Source organism: Periplaneta americana, chromosome 1 (genome assembly GCF_040183065.1).
Source record: "Periplaneta americana isolate PAMFEO1 chromosome 1, P.americana_PAMFEO1_priV1, whole genome shotgun sequence".
In the NCBI taxonomy this organism is placed as follows: Eukaryota; Metazoa; Arthropoda; class Insecta; order Blattodea; family Blattidae; genus Periplaneta; species Periplaneta americana.
The window spans coordinates 165,237,885-165,260,799 of record NC_091117.1 but is presented as its reverse complement, the minus strand read 5'-3'; the positions used below and the strand labels follow the sequence as shown (position 1 = coordinate 165,260,799).

At 35.1% G+C, this 22,915-nt stretch overlaps 1 protein-coding gene across 1 annotated transcript in view; it reads left to right on the top strand.

The window, feature by feature from the left end:
* Positions 1–22,565, top strand: part of LOC138703274 (homeobox protein ceh-30-like) — a 39,444-nt gene extending 16,879 nt beyond the window's left edge. Inside the window, exons 2-3 of the mRNA XM_069831025.1 lie at positions 17,056–17,159; positions 19,352–22,565. Coding sequence (XP_069687126.1) covers positions 17,056–17,159; positions 19,352–19,714 — 467 coding nt within the window. The 3' untranslated portion in view covers positions 19,715–22,565. The remainder of the gene's footprint in view (positions 1–17,055; positions 17,160–19,351) is intronic.
* The last annotated feature ends 350 nt before the right edge of the window (positions 22,566–22,915 follow it).

Sequence of the window (22,915 nt, the reverse complement as noted above, 5' to 3'; positions counted from 1 at the left end):
GAGTGCACGGTGTTTTACAGCAGCAATGGCAAAGAAAATCGAGCCTTTCTTGGGAGGGGTACATTACGAACCTTTCCGATATCAAGTACAGTGAAGTGAAAATAAAATAAACCTGCAAGAAACGTGGTTTCGTTATTTCCAAGAAAGACATCTTGTGTCCTACTTAATAAGACTGGTAAAGATCGGATGGGATTAATTTTGTAACATTTTGTATTTGGGACAACTAATCTCTTTCAAGGACAGAACAGAAAAGGAAATAAATAGAAGGATCTCCCTGTCCTGGAAGGCATTTTGGGCCCTTAAATTCATTCTGCTTGACAAAACCTTAAGCAGAAAAACTAAAATACAGGCACTGGAGACCTGTGTTTATGGTGTGTTACTTTATGGGTGCCAAACATGGTCGCTAACAGGGAAACACAGGACCTAACTACAAACGTGTCAAAGGAAAATGATGCGCAAAATTATGGGCATATCACTGAAGGAGAAAATCCCAAATGCGACGCTGTACCAACTAGCAGTTACACAGAACATCACACATGCAGCCATTACATCCAAATGGAAATGGGGTGGACACGTGGCCAGGCTACCAGGCGACAGATGGACATACCGAGCTACTATGTGGGACCCCCGTATAGGAAGGAGACTTCCAGGCAGACCTCGGCGCAGATCGGCAGACTTCTTCGAAGAACAGGCAGGTCAACAATGGTCCAGAGAGGCACGAGACAGAAGAAAGTGGAAACTACTCGAGAGACATTTGTGCATAGACAGGAAGTTGTGAAAGGCAGTGAGAGAATCAATGTTAAAGAAATTCAAGTTCCTAGACTTAAATATCACGTCTAACGTGAACTAGCTCATCACGTTAGGCAAAGAGAGCTTTCCCTTATTTAAGGAGGCCTTTGTCCTTCATGGAACACAATAAGCTATCTTTATCTTATCTTATCTTATTATTTCTGGTGGTGCGGCTTTTGGCGGGGGGTGGATTTACTTCCTTTTTCCTCCTTTGTAATTAATCCCATTCGAGCTTTACCAGTCTTATTAAGTATATAGAAGATGCCTTTCTTGGAAATAAAGAAACCACTTTTTTTGCAGGTTCCTATGATTTTTACGTAACTGCTGTTGGCATAGAAAATGGTCGTATGGTTTCTGCGAAATGTATTGATTCCATAATATGTTATATAACAGACTAAAGTGAATTATTTTATCGCTCTATGTTTTAATGTGTGGAAAAGAAATATGAATTGAAGTACTACGTGCCTGTAATAGATATATTGTTATTGTCTTTAAATTGGAACAGAAAATAATACTTCCAAATCTACAACTACGTGCTTTCGTCCCAATTATATGAACGGATTAAGGAACTTAATATTTTTCTTTACATAACGCGGCATATATGCAGTATATATTATTTAAATATTCAAAACTACAAACTTGTCTAATTTTTTTCCCTAACCTACTGAAATCCTTCGGTGAAGAGGTAGGCTATATGGTGACGAGGGCACTTAAATGAATCCGGGCTGAAAGTGTTAAATATTGGAGATATGACCTATTGAAGAAAAAACAACCGCTCACATCCAAAGTAGGCAAAGTAAATCTACAAACTTTGAAGTAATGATCTATGTGGAAACAATTGTTGAGTCATTTAGAGGTACAGCTGCGTGTTGGAAGTCAACTAACATAAAATACGGAATTGTTTCATGGTACGGTAGTTAATCCTTGAGAAAAAGAAACCTTCCTCTATGTAAAGGTTACTTAACATATTCTGCAAATAATGGTTTCGCTTTGCTTTTTTGCGTAATGAAGATGTCACGTGTCTGTATAAAATTTAAAAAATTGTGTAAAGAAATGATGCATCTTTTTACTTCACACCGACACCAGATCTAACTACGAGTTACAAAATATGGAAGTCGAATATTAGGCTATGTAATGTTATTAATTAATATTTTTTGTTAGAAGATGGTATTCACTATCACATTTGTGTATAGTTCCTTCCTGGCAGAATTGCACTGATGTAACTATTAATCACTGGCTGCGGGTAACTCCTCTAAGGCATCTAAGGTATATTTTATTTATTTATTTTTATTTTTTTATTTATTATTTATTTAATTTTTTATTTATTTTTTTAAATTTACTTATTTGCTTACTTACTGTACTTACTTATTTACTTACTTACTGTATTTTACTTACTTACTGCATTCATTCATTCATTCATTCATTCATTCATTCATTCATTCATTCATTCATTCATTCATTCATTTATTTAGCTAATAATTGTAATATAAAACATAATACAAACGGAAAAACTTTAGCTCGCTCCTGAAAGATTAGAACTCGTGCTCAGGGGCGGATTCCTGAATTGTAATTAAGAAGTATATAATACAATTTGTCTTATGTATACTACGAAATAAGTATATATAAATCTAAATTTACAATTTTTTAATTTATATAAAATCCATACGACTTTTTTAATTTAATACTAGAACTATTAGAATTTACAAGATTAGGATAATTTAAATATAAATTTGTTATATATTTTTGGGCTTAAATTACAACTATGATAAAATACTGTAGCAGTATTGCATTTTGGTTCAAACAATCTTAAAGAATTCATACCTTTTGTTTCATATAAATACTTGTGTCTCAAAACAACAAAAGGCTCAATGTAAATGACGAATAGACTATATGAATTCGATAGTACGTATAAAAAGAGTATTTGCATAAGTTAAATCTGATAGTAGGCCTATCTATAAAAGGATTATCTAAATAAGACGTAAATCTGATAGTATGCACAAAAATAAATACGTCTGACAGTATGCAAAGGACGAATGTATGAAGAAAAAGGTTTGACAGTATCTATAGAACGAGTGTGTGAATAGACCTAAATAAGTATGACAGTATAATATACTGTATAGAACGAGTTATGACAGTATGTATACTGGCAGAAGTGTAGATGAAAAGTAATGGCGCTGTGAATATAGTTAAAAGTATTAGTGATAGTACATTGTATTCAGTGAACTTTCTTTTTTCAGTGTCGCAAGTTTCGTATCGCTGTCAATAGACAACTCTCAGTTATAGCCTGAAACATGGCGCCGTGTACCAGCAGTATGTGTGTGCGTCTGAAGCAGCGTATGTTATGTTTTATTTAACGACGCTCGCAACTGCAGAGGTTATATCAGCGTCGCCGGATGTGCCGGAATTTTGTCCCGCAGGACTGAAGCAGCGTGCAGTGATCGAATCTTTAACAGCAGAAAATGTGCCCCCGATATACATTCCAAAATCTAAGTTAGAAAGAACTTAATTTAAATTACAATTTTCATATAAATCTGTTCAGCCATTATCGCGTGAAAAGATAACAAACATCCAAAGACAGACAGACAGACAAACATACAAACAAAAATTTCAAAAACTCGATTTTTGATCTCAGGATAGTTAATTATACATACTAATACCAATTATTCTTGAAAAATCGAAAATTACCAGAAAAATTTCGGTTACAGATATATTAATAGTGTAGATAACATTCAATGGACTCGTCTTCTTAAAGTCGCAAATAAAATGGAGATTGTCGCAATTCAGTTTAAAATTCTTCTTCTTGTATATTATTTTTGTGTAATATAAAGTTTTTTATGAAAATATTTTTAAAGGAATTTATTATTATTGCAGATATTTGTTTGAAATATATAACTTCATTCGACAATTATTTTGGGCTTTAAGTTATTACAAATGACATTAATAAAATTCGTATAATAATGAATGTAGAAGTTGACTTCACTAAAACAAATCAAAATCAATATTTCCATTTTCTATTAAAAACCTTTATTCATTTCTACAAAGAATTCGCAAACTGCGCTCAAAATCCGAATTCGTTTCTCTCCGAAAAAAAATTTGAAACCTTAGCAGAACAGTTTGAGATCAGATTTATAAGAAGCTTGTTAAAAAAAAGGTTGACAAGATCCCACTTGTGTGTTTAAAAAATTCCTCTCGAAATTTAGAAAAAGACAGTCGGTTCCTCAATGCTGTTGGTCACTAGCCGAGTGTTGTACTGTATTTAAAATCTCATTATAAATCAATAACATGTTTTAACATTAATTTCTATTAATATTAATTATTATTTTTCGTAAACAGAAAAGCAATATTTGAATCGTTAAAATATATCAAGAGCTATTTTCTTGCAATTCTGCAATAGTAATATGCGTTACAAGAGCGGTATGTTGAAGTTTTCATGTTCGAGGAAATGTTTGAAAAAGCGAATTGAAAGAAAACATACCGCTCGTGTATCGTACATTATTTTGTGCGAAGATCGTTTATTACATACCTGAAAGAGGAATTTCTAATTAGTTGCAATGAAATCTCCATCTTGGTTTCTGTTCAATGACGGCAAATTTGCAAAACAAAAATATCTATCTTCAACATTGTTGCTTTAAAATGTTTTCTGTGTTTACTATACTCCAGCAGGCCGTGATATACGTCTGTCTTTTTTTCCCCCCAGTCTATGATGAGTCTGGAATCTTGTTGATTTTTTCACGGCTTCCTTAATGTTACTTGCATCACAAATGCAGTAATTTTAATGGAATTGTAGAGTTTACCTAATGTTTGCAAATATTTAAAAACAATAATTAACAGTGCAATTTAGGTGAAATTGCAGTGGTAAGTTTCCAATTTATAATTATTACTTATTTTACTTATTACTATTACTTATTACTAATTACTAATTATTTATTATAATTGAACGTCTCTAAAAATAGTACGTTAAAAGTCTAAAGCAGTAAAATCAATATGTCACTTAAGCGGTAAGAAGAGGGAAATTGTTATGTGTGTTAGGTTGGGAATACTGAATGTGGAATTTTAGATTTTCCGCGGATTGGTTTTGTGCGGAAACCAAGCAAATACGCACGATCTCGCACAAACGTCTTTTCATGTAGGCTAATGAGGAAAAGTTACTGTATATATCTTATTTGAATTCGCATTAAATAATTTCATTTTATACGAGATTTACATGGTTCAAAAAAATAAAATACAATCGAAAATGTTTTTTCGTTACATCATAAAAACTGCACTGTTGTGAAAGGATTAAAACTTATAATGAGAAACTGTATAATCTTAAGGAAAGCATTTATTTGCTTACATGAAAGAAAGAAAAGGGAAGATTTCATTTCGAGATCTTAGAACTTACAAATTAATGTCAATACTGAAAAAAGATAATAATGATGATTATAATGGTGGTAGTGGTGGCTGCGGCGAAGTTAGTAATGTAGCCCCACTGCCTGTAGTGCACTCTGAATAGTCTCTGGAGAACTAAGTAGCCCACGTTTCTCGGAACTAGCACCATCTATGGGCCATGCTCGTAAAATCGGGGCGAATAATGGGAAGTTAAGGGCACTGCCATTACAAAAGTAATAATAGGGCCATTCCATGTCAAATCAACACAAAAATGTAGACTTTTCAACCCGATCACCTCAGATTTTCATTAAATTTGGTGGGATAGTAAAGAACCTTAAGTTAATTAATTATATAAAAATATAATTAAATACAACGAATGTGTGAGACATAATTACCGCGACTTATACGGTTAGCTTACGTTTGCAGTGACATAACAATTTTAATCTTTGTAACCTATGATGATTCCAAGTTGAAAATAATCAGTTCATTATATCACTAATTGAGGCGTAGTATATTTTTTTTCTTAAAATAGAACCCCCGCATTTTTAAATATGAATAGGCCTATATGAAAATTGTTTCACCATGTTTTTTAGTGTAATTGAATATATGCAGATAACAATATAAGCAATAAAAACTATCACATATTAAGAATGTATCACTCAATTTTTGTAAATTTATCTGTAGACGTTGTTGAAATATATAATTTTAATTGAAGCGGCGTGCTTACAAAAATATGATTTTTCTTCATGTTTGAAACGCCACTGACAGAAAACGAAAAGCACAGGACAAATGATACTCGGCAGTTTTAGTTAGCGCGCCAGGTAAAACAAACCCTCAAATTTTGAAAGAAATCTGAGTCGGTAGGGTTGAGCGCCTTGTTGATTTGATATGGAATGACCCAACATTATTATTAAACGTAATGCAGAATTACTGAGCTAATCGTAAATGTATTTATGCAGTGACTGCCTGACGGTATCAAAGCCTGGACTCGTTTACAATTTAGATTTAGTAGCGAAGAATGAGTCAGCTCCATACAAGGCTGTAAGTGATGGCTGACATTTTGAAACGTGCAGTACCAAGAGAACAATATTTGGAGAATAACTTACATGTCTTCAATTCTATCATATTAGCACCTCGACAAAAAGGACTCTAAACAGAGAAGATGACTGGATTTTTTACGTCCCTTCTTGTTTCAAGCGTGTTGTTTGCTTGGCTCATAAGCACATTTTTATAGTCATGAGAAGTGACATCGTGACAAAGCGACAACCATTACTGCAAACTAAACTCTCGCTCATAGCTTTAAAGTGCAAAACGAAAGTTTATATACTGTTTAGGAAACTATCCACTCTCTTTTGTGAACACTTTAACCTGAGACCAGGCGTTGTGTTATGGGGTAACGTTTTTATTTCTTTTTAATGAAGGGGGTTGAACGTGCTAATTCGGAAAGTAAACTCGTTATAACAAAGAATCGAGGACAGCCGGAAATTGCATCTTCATATATACGACCGAGCCTCTTGTTGGCGTTTCTCTTGTGGTTCCATTCGTGCTCTTACCACATACTCGTATCGTTTAAGTATCTCCACAGTCGAGTATATACAGTCATGAAGCTCAATACGTAGTAAATATGCATCCATAGATAGTTGCTAACCACCAGGATCGCTAATATCGCCTCATTACAGACAATGCGAAATAGTACCGGCACAGTCTATTGTTCCTAGCACCCTCACAACTCAAGCTTCGTGACTGTATATACTAGACTGTGGTATCTCACTGCCAGGTTTCACTGCTACCTTTCATCAAAGGGGAGATTTTTACGGTGGAATTTCAATTCTGAAATAATATGTCACAACTTGAATTAGTGAATTAAGTTAGTAAATTTTGAAGGACTTAGTAGTTTCTGTTTCTCTTCTTTCCTGATTCCTTTTGTCCTTCAACTCATCCTTCTTTTAGCATCTTTCTCCTCCTCCTCGCCCTCCTTTATCATTGTCATCATCAGCTCCATCTCCTTTTCTTCTCCATCTTTATCTCCATCACCTCCTCAACTTCGACTGCTTCTTCTCCATGTTCAGGACTTCTCAGTAAACTCACTCCTCATCTTTCCTTCTTCGCCTTCATCGCTTCTATTTTCTTTATTTCTGACTTCTCTATTTTTTCGTATTCAACGTCAACTTTCCAATCAACATCATATTTGTATCAGTTACTTAACAACGTTGTATCAACTGGAAGGTTATCTAGCGTCGGTGAAATTAATGACAGCGAGATAAGATCGATGATTCGCCATAATATTATTTGATATTCGCCTTAAAGTTAGAAGAAACATCAGAAAACCTCAATCAGGTAACTGGGCCAGGCAGGATTCGAACCAATGAGTCCAGCGCATTACCACTGAGCTACACCGGTGGCTCACCATCTTCTCTCCATTATCTCTCTTATTTTTCGCTATCACAACCACTGCCTTGTTCTTCATTTCCATCATTACTATCTTCAGTATCATCATTGCCAAAATTGCTCTCATTATAATCATTATCATCACTAACAACGTTATTTTTATTTATAATCTTCTCATTATTTTAATTAGTTATTTTACGACGTTTTATCAACTGCTGTGGTTATCTAGCGTCTCAATGAGATGAAGGTGATAGGCCTAATGCTAGCGAAATGAGTCCGGGGTCAAAAGTTACCCAAAATTTCTCTTGGAAAACCCCGGAAAAAACCTCAACCGGTAGCATAACTTGTTCCAACTAGGATTTGAATATATAATAATTGGTTATCTTACGACGCTTTATCAACTGCTGGGATTATCTAGCGTCTCAATGAGATGAAGGCGATAGGCCTAATGCTAGCGAAATGAGTCCGAGGTCGAAAGTTACCCAGAATTTCCTCTTGGAAAACCCCGGAAAGAACTTCAACCAGGTAGCATTACTTGTTCCAAGCAGGATTTGAACCTGGGCCCGCTAGTTTCGCGGTCAGGTATGCTGTTACTCTATTAATTATTATGATCTTCTTCTTCGTCTCCTTCACCACCGTCTCCTTCGTCTTCCTCTTTAAAAGAACTCCAGAGCGCATTGCTGAATATCTCGCTAGTTTCCCCTTCCATAAATAAAAATATTTCACTCAGAATCTCATCTCATGACTTATATGAGGTATTAATTTTTCATTAGGTAGAATGACAATTATGTTGTGAAGTAGTGGGAAACCGAATTGCACCAAGGAATTCTGCTCGAATATCATATTCGTCAATCACAAATCCATTTCGAACTAATCTGAATATATTTATTTTAATACTAAATATGAAGACTTACTGTTAGTTGCCATTCAAATTCTAACGGATAAAAAATTTATTATCTCTACCAGCTCTGCACCAACATCGTTGTTTGCCGCCAAGGATTCAATTTGGATTCTCTTGGATTTGAACCTGGTTTTTCAATATGGAATGTCGACACTCTAACAGACTAATGTTTTAATTCGCAAGCAGCTGTGTTCACCGATAAACTAATAATACTCAGATAATCTTAAAAAGCTCTTAGTAACAATTCGGAAAAAATTGTTTATAGCTATTTCAGTTTGTCAGGCCACAAATTTCCATGCAGACGTGTACACTGGCGTTCAAAGATATCTGATCCCTACTAAGCGATAGTTATCTATAATTTTTTTCGTGTAAGTGTGGTTTGTTTAGTTTTTACTTCTATGAATAGATGGTAAAGATTACAGTCAGAATGGCCAACAGTACAAAAATATACCCACATTATAGAATTTAAATTTTTACCCCCTCCACCTCAATGATTGCAAAAGATTAAGTTTAGGGGGAAACAGTTGATACTGTCAATTATGAGAATAATTTATACTTAATATACATAAAAATGTTCCAAAATAATTTTTTGTCGTCTTAATAATAGTGTCACCTATTGAGAACTAGCGGAACTACTTCAAAGTTTGTCCATTTGTTATATCTTTGGTTCCGACTTTTCCCGCGGTTAGAAACTTCGCTTACAGGATCAGAAAATTGGAGTCCGAAATATTTAGTTTATTTATGGAAATATATTTATAATTATTGAATTCCTTCATAAAAGAGAATTGAAAACATACATTTCCGGAGAAGCCCTTTAAATGTGGATTACCCACGTGTTGGCAACATTTCCAGCAAGGTGGTAATGGTACTTGTCGCTATGAGTAGAAAGTTTTACTTCAGAATTGCGTATTAGTTCTCTGTTTACATCATTACGAGCTTCGCTTAGCTTTCTCTACGTTTTGTTACTTCAAAGGTTCAAGAGAAATGCAGCACACACAATGTATAGCCTTTTGATCTGTTCCTGCTACATGTTTCAAATGAGAATATAAAATATGAATGAAAATTTCACATTTATAAATCATGAAATAAAGGTTGAGAACTTTCATAATTATTGTTGTAAGTTTTAAATAACAATTTAAACATTATACTTTTTATCTATTTTTTTCACCTTCTATGGTGGTTTTCCTTGAACTTTTTTCTCCGCAAGATTACAGAATTTTTTTAAACATTCCATAATTACAATCATACAATCTTAATATCTTAATATCCCACTTTTCTATAGAGTTTTATGAGACACATGCAATACTGCACGGAATATCTTATGATTTTGTCAAAGTATTTCACTGTATAGATCATAATATACTGATACTAAGAAATTGAATTTTCATGACAAAGACGAGATTTTGGGTTGGTTTACATTTTATTTATGAAATAGAAAAAAAATGTAGAAATAAATACAGTAGAAGCTCTATTATCCGTAGCAATGAAGGGGTTGACTGAACGGTTAATCGAAAAATCAGATAACCCGTATCATAAAATATTTTCGTAAATTAAGTGAATAATACTTGAACTGTAGTAATTTCCTTCGTGGTCTCGTGTTTAATACGCATGGTAGTGAATCAGAAGTTCATTAATTTAAGCTCGGTTGTCAATGATGTGTTTTTAAAGGGTAAGAAAATTCCTTGTAATGTCTGTCAGCAAAAAGATAGGAATAGTAAAGGTCTCGTGTTGTATGTGTCTCAATGAAACGTAGAGCAGAGTCCGCATAGGTCAGTTTCTGTCAGATGAGTTTCCAACTCACTGTGGGCTAAAGCAAGGAGATGCAATATCACCTTTACTTTTTAACTTTGCTTTAGAATATGCCATTAGGAAAGTCAAGGATAACAGAGAGGGTTTGGAATTGAACGGGTTACAGCTGCTTGTCTATGCGGATGACGTGAATATGCTAGGAGAAAATCCACAAACGATTAGGGAAAATACGGGAATTTTACTTTAAGTAAGTAAAGAAATAGGTTTGGAAGTAAATTCCGAAAAGACAAAGTAGCCTATATGATTATGTCTCGTGACGAGAATATTGTACGAAATATAGGCTACATATAAAAATTGGAAATTTATCCTTTGAAGAGGTGGAAAAATTCAAATACCTGGGAGCAAATACTCGAGAGGAAATTAAACACAGAATAAATATGGGAAATGCATGTTATTATTCGGCTGAGAAGCTTTTATCATCCAGTCTGTTGTCAAAAAATCTGAACGTTAGAATTTATAAAACAGTTATATTACCGGTTGTTATTTATGGTTGTGAAACTTGGACTTTCGCTTTGAGAGAGGAACATAGGTTAAGGGTGTTTGAGAATAAGGTGTTTAGAAAAATATTTGGGGCTAAGAGGGATGAAGTTACAGGAGAATGGAGAAAGTTACATAACACAGAACTGCACGCATTGTATTCTTCACCTGACATAATTAGGAACATTAAATCCAGACGTTTGAGATGGGCAGGGCATGTAGCACGTATGAGCGGATCCAGAAATGCATATAGAGTGTTAGTTGGGAGGCCTGAGGGAAAAAGATCTTTGGGAAGGCCGAGATTTAGATGAGAAGATAATATTAAAATGGATTTGAGAGAGGTGGGATATGATGATAGAGACTAGATTAATCTTGCTCAGGATGGGGACCAATGGCGGGCTTATGTGAGGGCGGCAATGAACCTCCGGGTTCCTTAAAAGCCATTTGTAAGTAAGTAAGTAAAGGTCTCATGTTGCAGATTTACATAGTGTACACACTTTATATTTGATTTGTATTAAATCGCGCACAGTTGTAACATCAGTCTCGTATTCTGATGCGAAATGACCCACAGTTTTCTTTCCCCAAATCACTTAATTATTTGCATTTTGTTCGATACTTAACACAACATTTTTCTTTTAACACTCATGGAATACATTTTATATAGAAGTTATACAATACGGCAACTCGAACAGTAGACCAAACTGTGTAAGTGTAAATGCTTGTAATAACACTCTCTAGAAAAAATACGTACTAATATAACGTACAATAGTACTTGATATATTTCTGTAGCAAAAAAAAAAAAAAAAAAAAAAAAAAAAAAAAAAGAAAAGAAAAAAAGCGAGAGGAAAACATTTGGATAATCCGCCAATCGGTTAATAAGATGACGGATAATCGGAGTTCTACTGTATATTATAGGTCTATAATCAGATAGTTGCTCGTTCGGAATTGAGCAATAAAACAACTGTTGAATTGATTATGCATTAAACTGAATTCATCTACTTACCACGTATTACGAGAGCTATATTCGTCTAATTTTTACTTGTTCCACTATCAAAGCTACGGTGCTGATGTAAGATGTATAGAATACACTAATTGAAATGAAAGTAAAATTATTAGAAAACGAAGCAGGTGTTGTTCCAAGGACCAATTCTCGGAAAAGTCAATGGTACAGACTTCTTGTCCGTCAGAGTAGGCCTATCAGTTCGAGAAAGAGAAGAAAATCATGATAAAGTCGGAAATAAGAAAAATAAAGAGTTTTAAACCAGATATGGTTAATACATACGAAATAGTTTCGGAGATATTCCGGGTTCAACTGCTGCCAAACTTAATTTTACAATTACAGCCTTCAGTAGTTAAGGAAAATTTATTAATGCGTACCACAAAGTAGATTAAGATAAGAAGGTGTGATTAAGATAAGAAACTTATTTTTGTGATAGTCATGTCTGGTTTGAAACCCTTAAATATGAGATAGGTACAAACAGGGGAAAACAGAGAAAACTATTCATAATTAAAATGGCAATGAAGGGTAATAAGAGAATACTTAAATGAGAAAAAAAGATAAAGAAAACTAGGAAGAAGAACAGTAAAAAAGATAAAAGATATATTATGGAGGAGGAAAATATAACGAAGAAAAGGTAGTAAAGAGAAAGACCTAAGGTAGTAACTCCCAAGTTAGAATTTATAAAACAGTTATATTACCGGTTATTCTGTATGGTTGTGAAACTTGGACTCTTACTTTGAGAGAGAAACAGAGATTAAGGGTGTTTGAGAATAAGGTTCTTAGGAAAATATTTGGGGCTAAAAGGGATGAAGTTACAGAAGAATGGAGAAAGTTACACAACGCAAAACTTCACGCATTGTATTCTTCACCTGACATAATTAGGAACATTAAATCCAGACGTTTGAGATGGGCAGGGCATGTAGCACGTATGAGCGAATCCAGAAATACATAATTATTGAGTGTTAGTTGGGAGGCCGGAGGGAAAAAGACCTTTGGGGAGGCCGAGACGTAGATGGGAGGGTAATATTAAAATTAATTTGAGGGAGGTAGGATATGATGATAGAGACTGGATTAATCTTACACAGGATAGGGACCGATGGCGGGCTTATGTGAGGGCGGCAATGAACCTGAGGGTTCTTTAAAAGCCATTTGTAAGTTAGCAACTCCCAACCATTCATGGTTTAAAAATTCGTTTGTTTCACTGTAATCTGTCTCCTTTATAAACAACGCAAGCTTAGAAAGGAAAGGTAATGCCAATTATTATACATGAAGGTCCAAGTTCGATAGATCTTGAAAATGCGTACATCATTGTTGATAAATATACTGTCCTTCAAGTCTCCTCATGCCTCTAGGTCAAAATTTTAGTCGCAGTGGGAATATCATTGAACGTTTGAAATAGTAATTGACATGTGCCTGCGAATACAAATAAATTCCTGGCATAAACTCCCACACCAACACCAGTTTTACACCAGTGGTGACATATTGCACGATTAAAGAAGTTACTGGAAACACAATGAACGCAACACGTCATCTATTCATTATAGGGTGACCAGAGCAGTACACACAAGATGATATCAGAGTCAGGCCGGCCCTAAATTCCTTGAATAAGATTACATAATGAATGACACAGTTTTAAAAGTAATCAGGCTTATTGAAAGATTATGATACATTTCCAAACTACAGAAACAGCAAAAACAACAATTTCAATTTAATATATTGTTAACCCGATAGAGCTCGCACATATTTTTCTAGCATAAATGCTTGCTCTGGGTCTGTCAGACCCAATCTAGATATTTAAAAAAATCATGATCTTAAGGTTATTGTTATTATAGTCTTTTTTTCTTTTTGAGTAAATGGAGTTTAAACTTGTTTTTACATAGTAACGTAGAACATGACACTGTAAACTATTTGTTCTGAGTGTCAGAGACCCAGCGCGAGCTCTGTCGGTTTAAAATTGTAACATATTAGAAAAATACAGTTTGAAGCAAATTTGATTACAACATGTCACACATTATTAGGATTTCAATAATTACAAATGATCAAACTTACTTATTTACAAATGGCTTTTAAGAAACCCGAAGTTTCATTGCCTCCCTCGCACAAGCCCGCCATTGGTCCCTATCCTGTGCGAGATTAATCCAGTCTCTACCATCATATCCCATCTCCCTCAAATCCATTTTAATATTATCCTCCCATCTACGTCTCGGCCTCCACAAAGATCTTTTACCCTCAGGCCTCCCAACTAACACTCTATATCCATTTCTGAATTCTCCCAAACGTGCTACATGCCCTGCCCATCTCAAACGTCTGGATTTAATGTTCCTAATTATGTCAGGTAAAGAATACAATGCGTGCAGTTCTGCGTTGTATAACTTTCTCCATTCTTCTGTAACTTCATCCCTCTTAGCCCCGAATATTTTCCTAAGCACCTTATTCTCAAACACCCTTAACCTCTGTTCCTCTCTCAAAGCGAGAGTCCAAGTTTCACAACCGTACAGAACAACCGGTAATATAACTGTTTTATAAATTCTAACTTTCAGATTTTTTGACAGCAGACTAGATGACAAAAGCTTCTCAACCGAATAATAACAGGCATTTCCCATATTTATTCTACGTTTAATTTCCTTCCGAGTGTCATTCATATTTGTTACTTTTGCTCCAAGATGTTTGAATTTTTCCACCTCTTCGAAGAACAAATCTCCAATTTTTATATTTCCATTTCGTACAATATTCTGGTCACGTGACATAATCATATACTTTGTCTTTTCAGGTTTTACTTCCAAACCTATCGCTTTACTTCCTTCAAGTAGAATTTCCGCGTTTTCCCTTATCGTTTGTGGATTTTCTGCTAACATATTCACGTCATCCGGATACGAGCAAACACTTTAAATAATTAGATATCGAACTTCTGTCATTTTTAATAGCTCTGTAGTTTTGGTTTAAGTGTATAGTACGTAAAAATGTTGTATTTTCCATAAGTCAATAATGGAATTCACTACACTCAGTTATATCTGAAATCAAATTTTTTCATTATAAGGTGTTGATAGTTTCAGTTTTTGATTGAAATTTTTCAACAGTCCAATATTATGCAGGACAGAGAAAACACTCTTAGTGGGTGCATTTGTGGCTGCAAGACACGAAACTCTACACTATCAAGTACCTGCGAAAAGGGACTACATTTTTATTGAAAATATTTGAATAATTCAACTCATCTTAAATCAACTCTCATTTGAGCTGCGTCCCAGCTTTTAATTTTTTCAGGAATTACATGTGCCCGTATGTTTGAAATTCCACTTCACACTATCTGTACATACAAATGCTGTCTGTGAATGTCAACTAGAAAGGACATTCTTAAAATGGAGAAGCAGTTACGCAATGTCAACCTAACGGCGGTTTATTCTCCTCAACACACTAAAAATGCAAATCACAAGATTAGACTTGCCATTGTTACACTAACATGAGGAAAATAAGAAAGAAACAGATAGAAAATACATACATCTTGAACTTTCAGGCAAAAAGTAGGACATTTCGCAAAACATAAGGAAAAAACTACATTTTTTTATTGTGAAGAATGGGTAGAACGGAGCTCAGCACGTAGAACTGAAAACCCGGGTTCGAATCCCGGTGTCGGAGAGAACTTTTCTCCGCTCTATCCATTCTTCACCATATGGTAATGCAGAACTCCTGAACGGAAATATCATATGTACTTCGGTACATTATAGCTAGTAATATTTCTTTATTTATTGCATGTATTCGCATTCTGCAGAACCCCACATTAAAAAGGACTGTACTGCGGAAATCAGTATGTTTGGCCACCCTTATTTATTACCATATAGGCCTATTATACTTATTTTTATGACTATCAGGTCCACTTCCCTACCATTATATTCACTCTTACTTGACAAGGAGTTGCTGATGCTTGGAAGAAAACTCACTCGTTTGTATAGTGGTCATAAGTTTATCACATAAGTAGGCTATGTCTATAGGCTGTGCAGGGCCGGGTATTTATAGAGATCGCGAAAATCATGACGTAATAGATACACAATAGATTTTTACTAATATTCATGAATTAAGTGATTCAGATTAATAATATGCGGATAAAAAAATCGCGACAAATCGTGAAATAGAGTTCTAATAGCGAAATATGAACACATTCGCGAATTATTATTATTGCGTCGTTTTATAGCGAATTTCATATTCTGAGTTTGTTCAGATTTTTTTCACTTGAATCTGTTATATAGTCACGTAGGCTACATTACATGATATTCCAGGTATTAGTGAACTCTTAGACGGGGAATTCACCATCTTACTAATAAGGTAGGTGTCCCTGATATTGCCATGCTAAGGTTTGAGAATTTTTCTAGCCGCCATTTTGAAATAAAATGTAAACCACTTTTTTCTTACTCGTTCTCAGTCTAATGGACTTTCTTAAAACAATTTCCTTTCCCCATAAAAATAGCTTTAATTGTCCAAAAAGTCCCAAACTCCAAAAGTCTACCTAGTGGCCATATCAGGAACATGTGCACATGATATGGCCACCCTTGTTCCATGTTCTACAAATCGTGATTGTTTTCAGTTTGATAGCGCAATTGCATTAAAATTAAATAATTTTGGTGTAAAATGAATAAAAATGACACTTAATAATCTTTTTTATAATTCAAAATTGTAGTCAAAACAGGTTTTTCCATAAAAATTAAGTTGTTTTTCTTAAAATACAAATTTTTTGCGTAATTCCAGCTATAAGGCATGTAAATTTGTCAGGTGAAAAAAATAAAAGTGAAATGAACTTGCTATGGCCATGATGCATTTGATATGGCCATGGTGCATTTGATATGGCCATATCAGAAGCAGATAAGCTTTCATGAAAATCGTTTGATTATGAACAACTCGTAAAAGATACGCCATCAACTACAACAGAACATTAAAAACTGAATGGAGTACGATGGTTTTCATGAAACAAGTCTTTGAAAAACATGCATAAAACAAATGAGACTTACCAGAGAAAAATAAGAAGAGGTCACATGAAAACCGCAAAACAGGCAACTGACGCCATATTGCTCAACCTGACTGGATGGAAAACGATCAAGTGACATACCAGGATCCCCTTTCATTGGATGCTGCTACAATTTAGCGGATTTTTTGCTTAACTAACTCACAATAGGGGGGGGGGCATATCAGGAACATGGCCATAAATACCTGCCCCTGCCTTTATGTAATGTTCAGAAATTTACATTATTCCATCATCTTCTTTTTTAACATACTCTGAGCATTTCACGGTTGCTGTTGAGTAAATTGTAATGAATTTGCGATAATTCTATTTCAGCTCCTAAACCTGTGGGCCGAAGGACAAGAAAACCAGGGATAGACAGGAAGCCAAGACAAGCCTACAGCGCCAAACAACTTGAACGTCTGGAGGCTGAATTCAAGGTAAATCGAATGATTATCCAGTAAAAGTCACACAGAAAGGTGTGGGAGTAATTTTATTGTTAAACATTTCTGTGCTAGCTTCTGTGCTACTCGTAGTTATAGGATATCGCCGTCGTCACCATTTTCATCATCACCATCATTAACTTCGTCTTGATCATTACCATGGCCTCAGTCATCGTCATTATCATCTTATCGTCATCATCGTAAACATTACCACTAACACCACCGACGCAGCCACTGAAACAGCTTCATCATCACCACCACCACCATCATCTCATCAACATCATAATCAGTACCATCGTTTCCTCTTTATCTTATCCTAATCCTCGTCCTGCCAACTTTCTGAATAAATATTTCGAATTCGTTGGCGGTAATATATAGTACATAGGAGGATCGAAAAGTAACGCGCAACAATTTTCTGTGGCAACGATTTTAATAGATAAGTAAAACGAAATAATGCAGAAGAAAGCTACAAGTTTTACCTATATTTCAATACAGGAACCAAGTCTCTCGATACACTTCTCTCGTCGTGACATCAGATTCAGTATACCTCGTTCACAAAGCTGCGTTTTCTGAGCGTATAGCCACCTGCGCACGACTAATTCCACTTCTTCATCCGAATCGAAGCGTTGACCTCCTAGAAATTTCTTCATTGATCCGAAAAGGTAAAAGTTAGACGCTGCGAAGTCTGGACTGTAGTGTGGGTGATTGCCACCTCAATGCCTCTTACATTGGGTGGTATTGCAACGATCACTGGTCGGCCGGAACGTGCTTCGTCGATAAGATTTACTCGGTCCTCTTCTAAGAACCTGCACCGCCTGGAGATGTTGCTATGGTCCAGACAATCACCACCATACACCTCCAATATTTCCCTGTGGATTTCACTTGGACTTTTTCGTTTCGCTCACAAAAAACGGACTACGCCTCATTATTCTTCATAAGTAGACGATGCTAGCACACACCCCATCTTTACTCGGTAGTTACCGCTCGTTGTGCCAGGGTGACTCCTGATCGAGGCATTGCTGTCTATAGAGCAAGATTCAAACTATTTGCCAATTTTGAACGTCCTAAACGAAATAGTATTCCGTAAAAAATTGTTGTGCGTTACCTTTCGATCCTCCCTCGTAAAAATAAGCAAAACTTGCCACTCAGCAATTCAGATGATATTATAAATTATTGATACATGCATATTATGTGTCTCCCCGTATAAACAAAATATCTTGCAGCTGAAAATATTTTGTATTGAACACAACTTTTATAAGAAATATTGTATTTGATGATTAAACCAATGACAACATAAGGAAATAACTTTAAAATGAGAACTTGCAATACTTATTAATATAAATTTAGAAGGGAATTCAAATGGAAAATAATAATTATATTCCTAAAGAAATTTTCGATGAAAACGAATGACATAATACTTGAACAGAATTGATATCTCCTGATATATAGCCCACTTGTTGCCTATTGAATCCCTTTTATTTGAACCATTCTTTTTGAGAAATACTTTCCTAGATCATATATACTCCAGATAGGTCGGCCTTATAGGCTTTGACGTTTACAACTTTTGTCAGGTTTACTATGCTGCCATCTAGTTGTTACATAAGGAGTCATTTCATAATTCCCATTTGAATTGCATTAGCGACTGTACTGCCATCTCGTGTTCGTTTACGGCGAACGGGTGGCGATCCTGGCGGTTGTTTTCTTCAAAGTGCAAACCATTTTAATATAGCGATGACCTATCTGTTACATGTATGATCTAGGATACTTCCAAGTAAATTAACTTTAACTACAAATCCGATTCGTCTTGCCGCTTTCAATAGGCCTACTTTTGTTTCGATACTGACATTTTTCTGTCGATACCAGTAAAATAACGAAATCTTAGTATTAAATCCAATAAATAAAATTATAGTCACTATCGCAAGTGAAGTATCGATACCTACTTACATCGATAGTATCGCGACGTCCCTAAGTGTTATGCCATCAAAAGTTCATACTGGTTTAATCATTTATGTAACAGTATCTATATGTACTTGAATAACAATATTTTTCAATGTATTTACTTTGCTTCATAACGGAAAGTGAATTTCCCCAAATCTGTTTGTTTCTGTTTCCTTGACGAAAGAAAATACTTGAATTCAAAACTTCGCTTGCATAAAACATTTTATCATTGTTATTTTTTTTTTTTACAGATCGACAAATACCTAAGCGTCAGCAAAAGGATGGAGTTATCGAAAGCTCTCAACCTAACCGAAGTTCAGATCAAAACATGGTTTCAAAACCGACGGACAAAATGGAAGAAACAATTAACTTCACGTCTTAAAATTGCTCAGAGACAAGGTCTATTTCCTCCGCACTACTTTCCTTCAGCGCAACAATACTCTGCTCTCTTCGCACCATACTACGCAGCGCCGCCGCTAGGTTGTGTTTACCCGGCGTCCACGCTAGAGGGAACTAGCATATCAACTGCAGCAGCGTCGTCTCCGACAAGCAGTACTAGTTCTAATCCTCAGATGGCAGTGTCATCTCCAACAAGCAATTCTACCAATATGTGAAAAGGCTTTCAGTGTTCCAGTAAAATAAGAAACTTGTGTTTCTAAATAGTGTATATTATACGAACGGACGGTACTATAATAACTACATAAACGTTACGATACATTCCGATTAATTTATTGATTATTATATCGAAACAAAAAACGCGATTGTGTGAAGGTTGTTTCACGGCCATTGGCGTTTTATTAAAGTAACACGGCAGTTCTTTCTAGAATACATGTTAGATTTTCATGTGCCAAATAAGATTTAAAATGAACACCAATATTATGTAGTATCAAATAACATGCTACCAAAATAGGTTAATAATCGTAATTAATTCGAATAATCCTCGTGGCTAATTCCGTTACCATGTCAGTCACTGTTTAACAATAAATTATTACCGGTATTGTTGTTTACGTGACCTTACAAGGCTGGAAAATATGACGATTTACGTATGCACAGCAAAACATGTACGTATTCGTTGCAACTCTTCGCAGGTGGGAACCCAGATCGACGATTCAGCGCCAGTTTAGCCCGAATCCATAGCAATCTATATATGTATCGGCTTCAGGACCCACCTAAAAAGTGCCTTTTCCAAGACTATTTCACAATAATTACAGAACCTTGAGTTATAGCAGATGACATGCCTATTATTCACTATAGGCTACTCAGTCGATTTAAATGTCACTAAACGATCGGATAGTTATTTTATGAAAGAGGATATCAGTTCCTATACAATTCTAGAAATATAACGAATTCAGTTTTATTTGTTCTGCAATACACATAAGTTACAGAACTAATTCTTATTTCTCTCAAAATATGTCATAATAGCGGATCTGAAAGGAAATGAAGTTTTGCCAGATCTTAATCAGAAGTAATCACTTTTGCTGGTAGACAACAAATACCATTTAAAATAGGCTACTTAAAGTATTTATTTTTATGTTTTCTAAGATAAGAGCTCCCATCGGAGGAAGAGAAATTGTGTTAAATGCCTATATTTTTCCGTCATTCTCAGTAGTGACTATAACGTAAGCAACGAAATATACAGTACGCTGTAATTATTCAAGATGTGGAAGATGGATCTCTAGATAACAATGATATAATTGTACATCGTGTCGCTAGTATTGCAAAAAACCACTTCGTTATTTTGGAGTCTTTCAATTTGTTCGTACAGACTAATACAAACAACAGCCATAATTTATGTTTCGTAGAAAGTTCTAAACTACCCTGTATAAACCGTGACTTACCCTCGATACCCTAATAGAGTATTATATACTGTGCTCCAACCACGAGAAAGTCTCTGCCGGCTGAGACGAAAGGGAGTAATGCTGTGAATGAATGTTGATGTCATAAGGTCACACACGTGGGTACTCATATCTCTATTGGCTCTCTGTCACAGCACAAACAATAACATTGATACACACATGTTCATACTACCCTAGTTACAAAATTAGATCACTGTTAATCTCCTGGTCTTTTAATCTCTCCATACAGGAAATAACAAATGCAGGAGAGCGCATGGTTTTTAAACAGACGTTCTAACGATAATATTATATATCTACTTCGCTCCAATACAGTACATGTCGCAATAGTAAGCACATTCCTTTCACGGTTGATCTCCTGGTTGGAGAACAGTACAGGTACGTAAATAATTAGTTTTAAATTTAAATAATTAATATTTTCATTGCGTATTCCGTAGACAAAGCTGCAACGATTGTACTAGTTATGAATAAGAACTGAAAGGATTGACTTATATTAGGAACGGCATGCAGTGAGTGTTGGATAGAAACGAGCCTAGCGCCAATTTTATATAAACAAAGCGAATCTCTTGTTTGTGTGAAAATGTCATTTCCCAGTCTTGTGTAATTACGTAGGCTATGTAATGAGCACTAGAACCTGGTGGATTTAATACAACATGTACTTAAACTAGCAGAAATGGAGCTCATTAGGGCATTTACACTAATTCTGCGTAAAAAATACGTCATTAATATTAAAAAGTAGTTTAACTTGATTAAATAATGTGCTACTGACAATTCTGCGCAGTTCAGCCACCAAGTTCCATTGCTCGTGCTGTAGACCTATGTTTAATATAATAAACATGTTGAACAGACAACCACCCACATACTGATGATCGAAGTAACAAGACAATATGTTACACTCATTTAGAAGGATTTATCGGTTACCTTAGTAACTACAAGACAACAATATGGGATTGCATTCATCTAAATGTACAGCAGTGGCAAAAAAAAACCGGACAGACCCTTGTAGCTGATACAAAAGAATCCTGTGCTGTGTATTGTATCAAACTGTGGTAATTTCAATATGGATAGTGAAGCCAGAGGTATGTACTGCTATTTAAGGTAAAAATACGCAGTTATCTTTGCCGAATAGAGGTAGAAATGTGATACAGTATTGATACCAGATGAAAATAAAACTCTCAAAGTTTTTTCGTCTGTAAGTTTGAGGCACTGAAGGAAACAAAAGGCGGTAAGAATCGAACAAATGCAATAAATTTCATTGTTACAATTAATTGTACACGATGGATCTGTTCTGTGACTAGCAAAATTTGAATATGTGACTATGAAATCAGCTAAAAGGGTCGGTCTGGTTTTTTTGCCACTACTGTACTCAATGAAAACTAGAATTGCCGATGCCAAAGTTTACACAACTGATTATGTACAGTACCTTGTATCTAAACTTACGTATGATATGCGAGCTGGAAATATGATCTCTCTCTGCATAACCAATAATAATAAGCAACATTGGTAACAGAGAATGCAGTACTTCACAAATGTATTAATAAATGTACAATCAATTGAATACGAAGTTAACTCCAGAAAATATACAAACTTCCTTACACAATAAAAACTACATTACAAAAAGAATACCTTAGGCTAATATTATTATTTAATATGGGCATATAACCAGACGACCGGATAGGTCTAGATACGAGTAGAATTCAACTATCCAAGTGTTGACTTAGAATATGGTGTAGGAGATTTTTCCGTAATTGTTCCAGCTTCTGCCGCTATAGTCCCCTGTGCTGGTTGAAAAGCAAACATTCTCATGGGAGCAGATAAAGTTAAATTTTTTCCTTCCGTGTTAATAATGTCAAAACATATGCTTATACAAATTTTGGCCACTCGAGCGCAATTACAAGGACCGTAAAAATAGGTTTCCCTGAGGCCGTTTACAGAAAGAAAATATAATTTGATTGGAAAAAT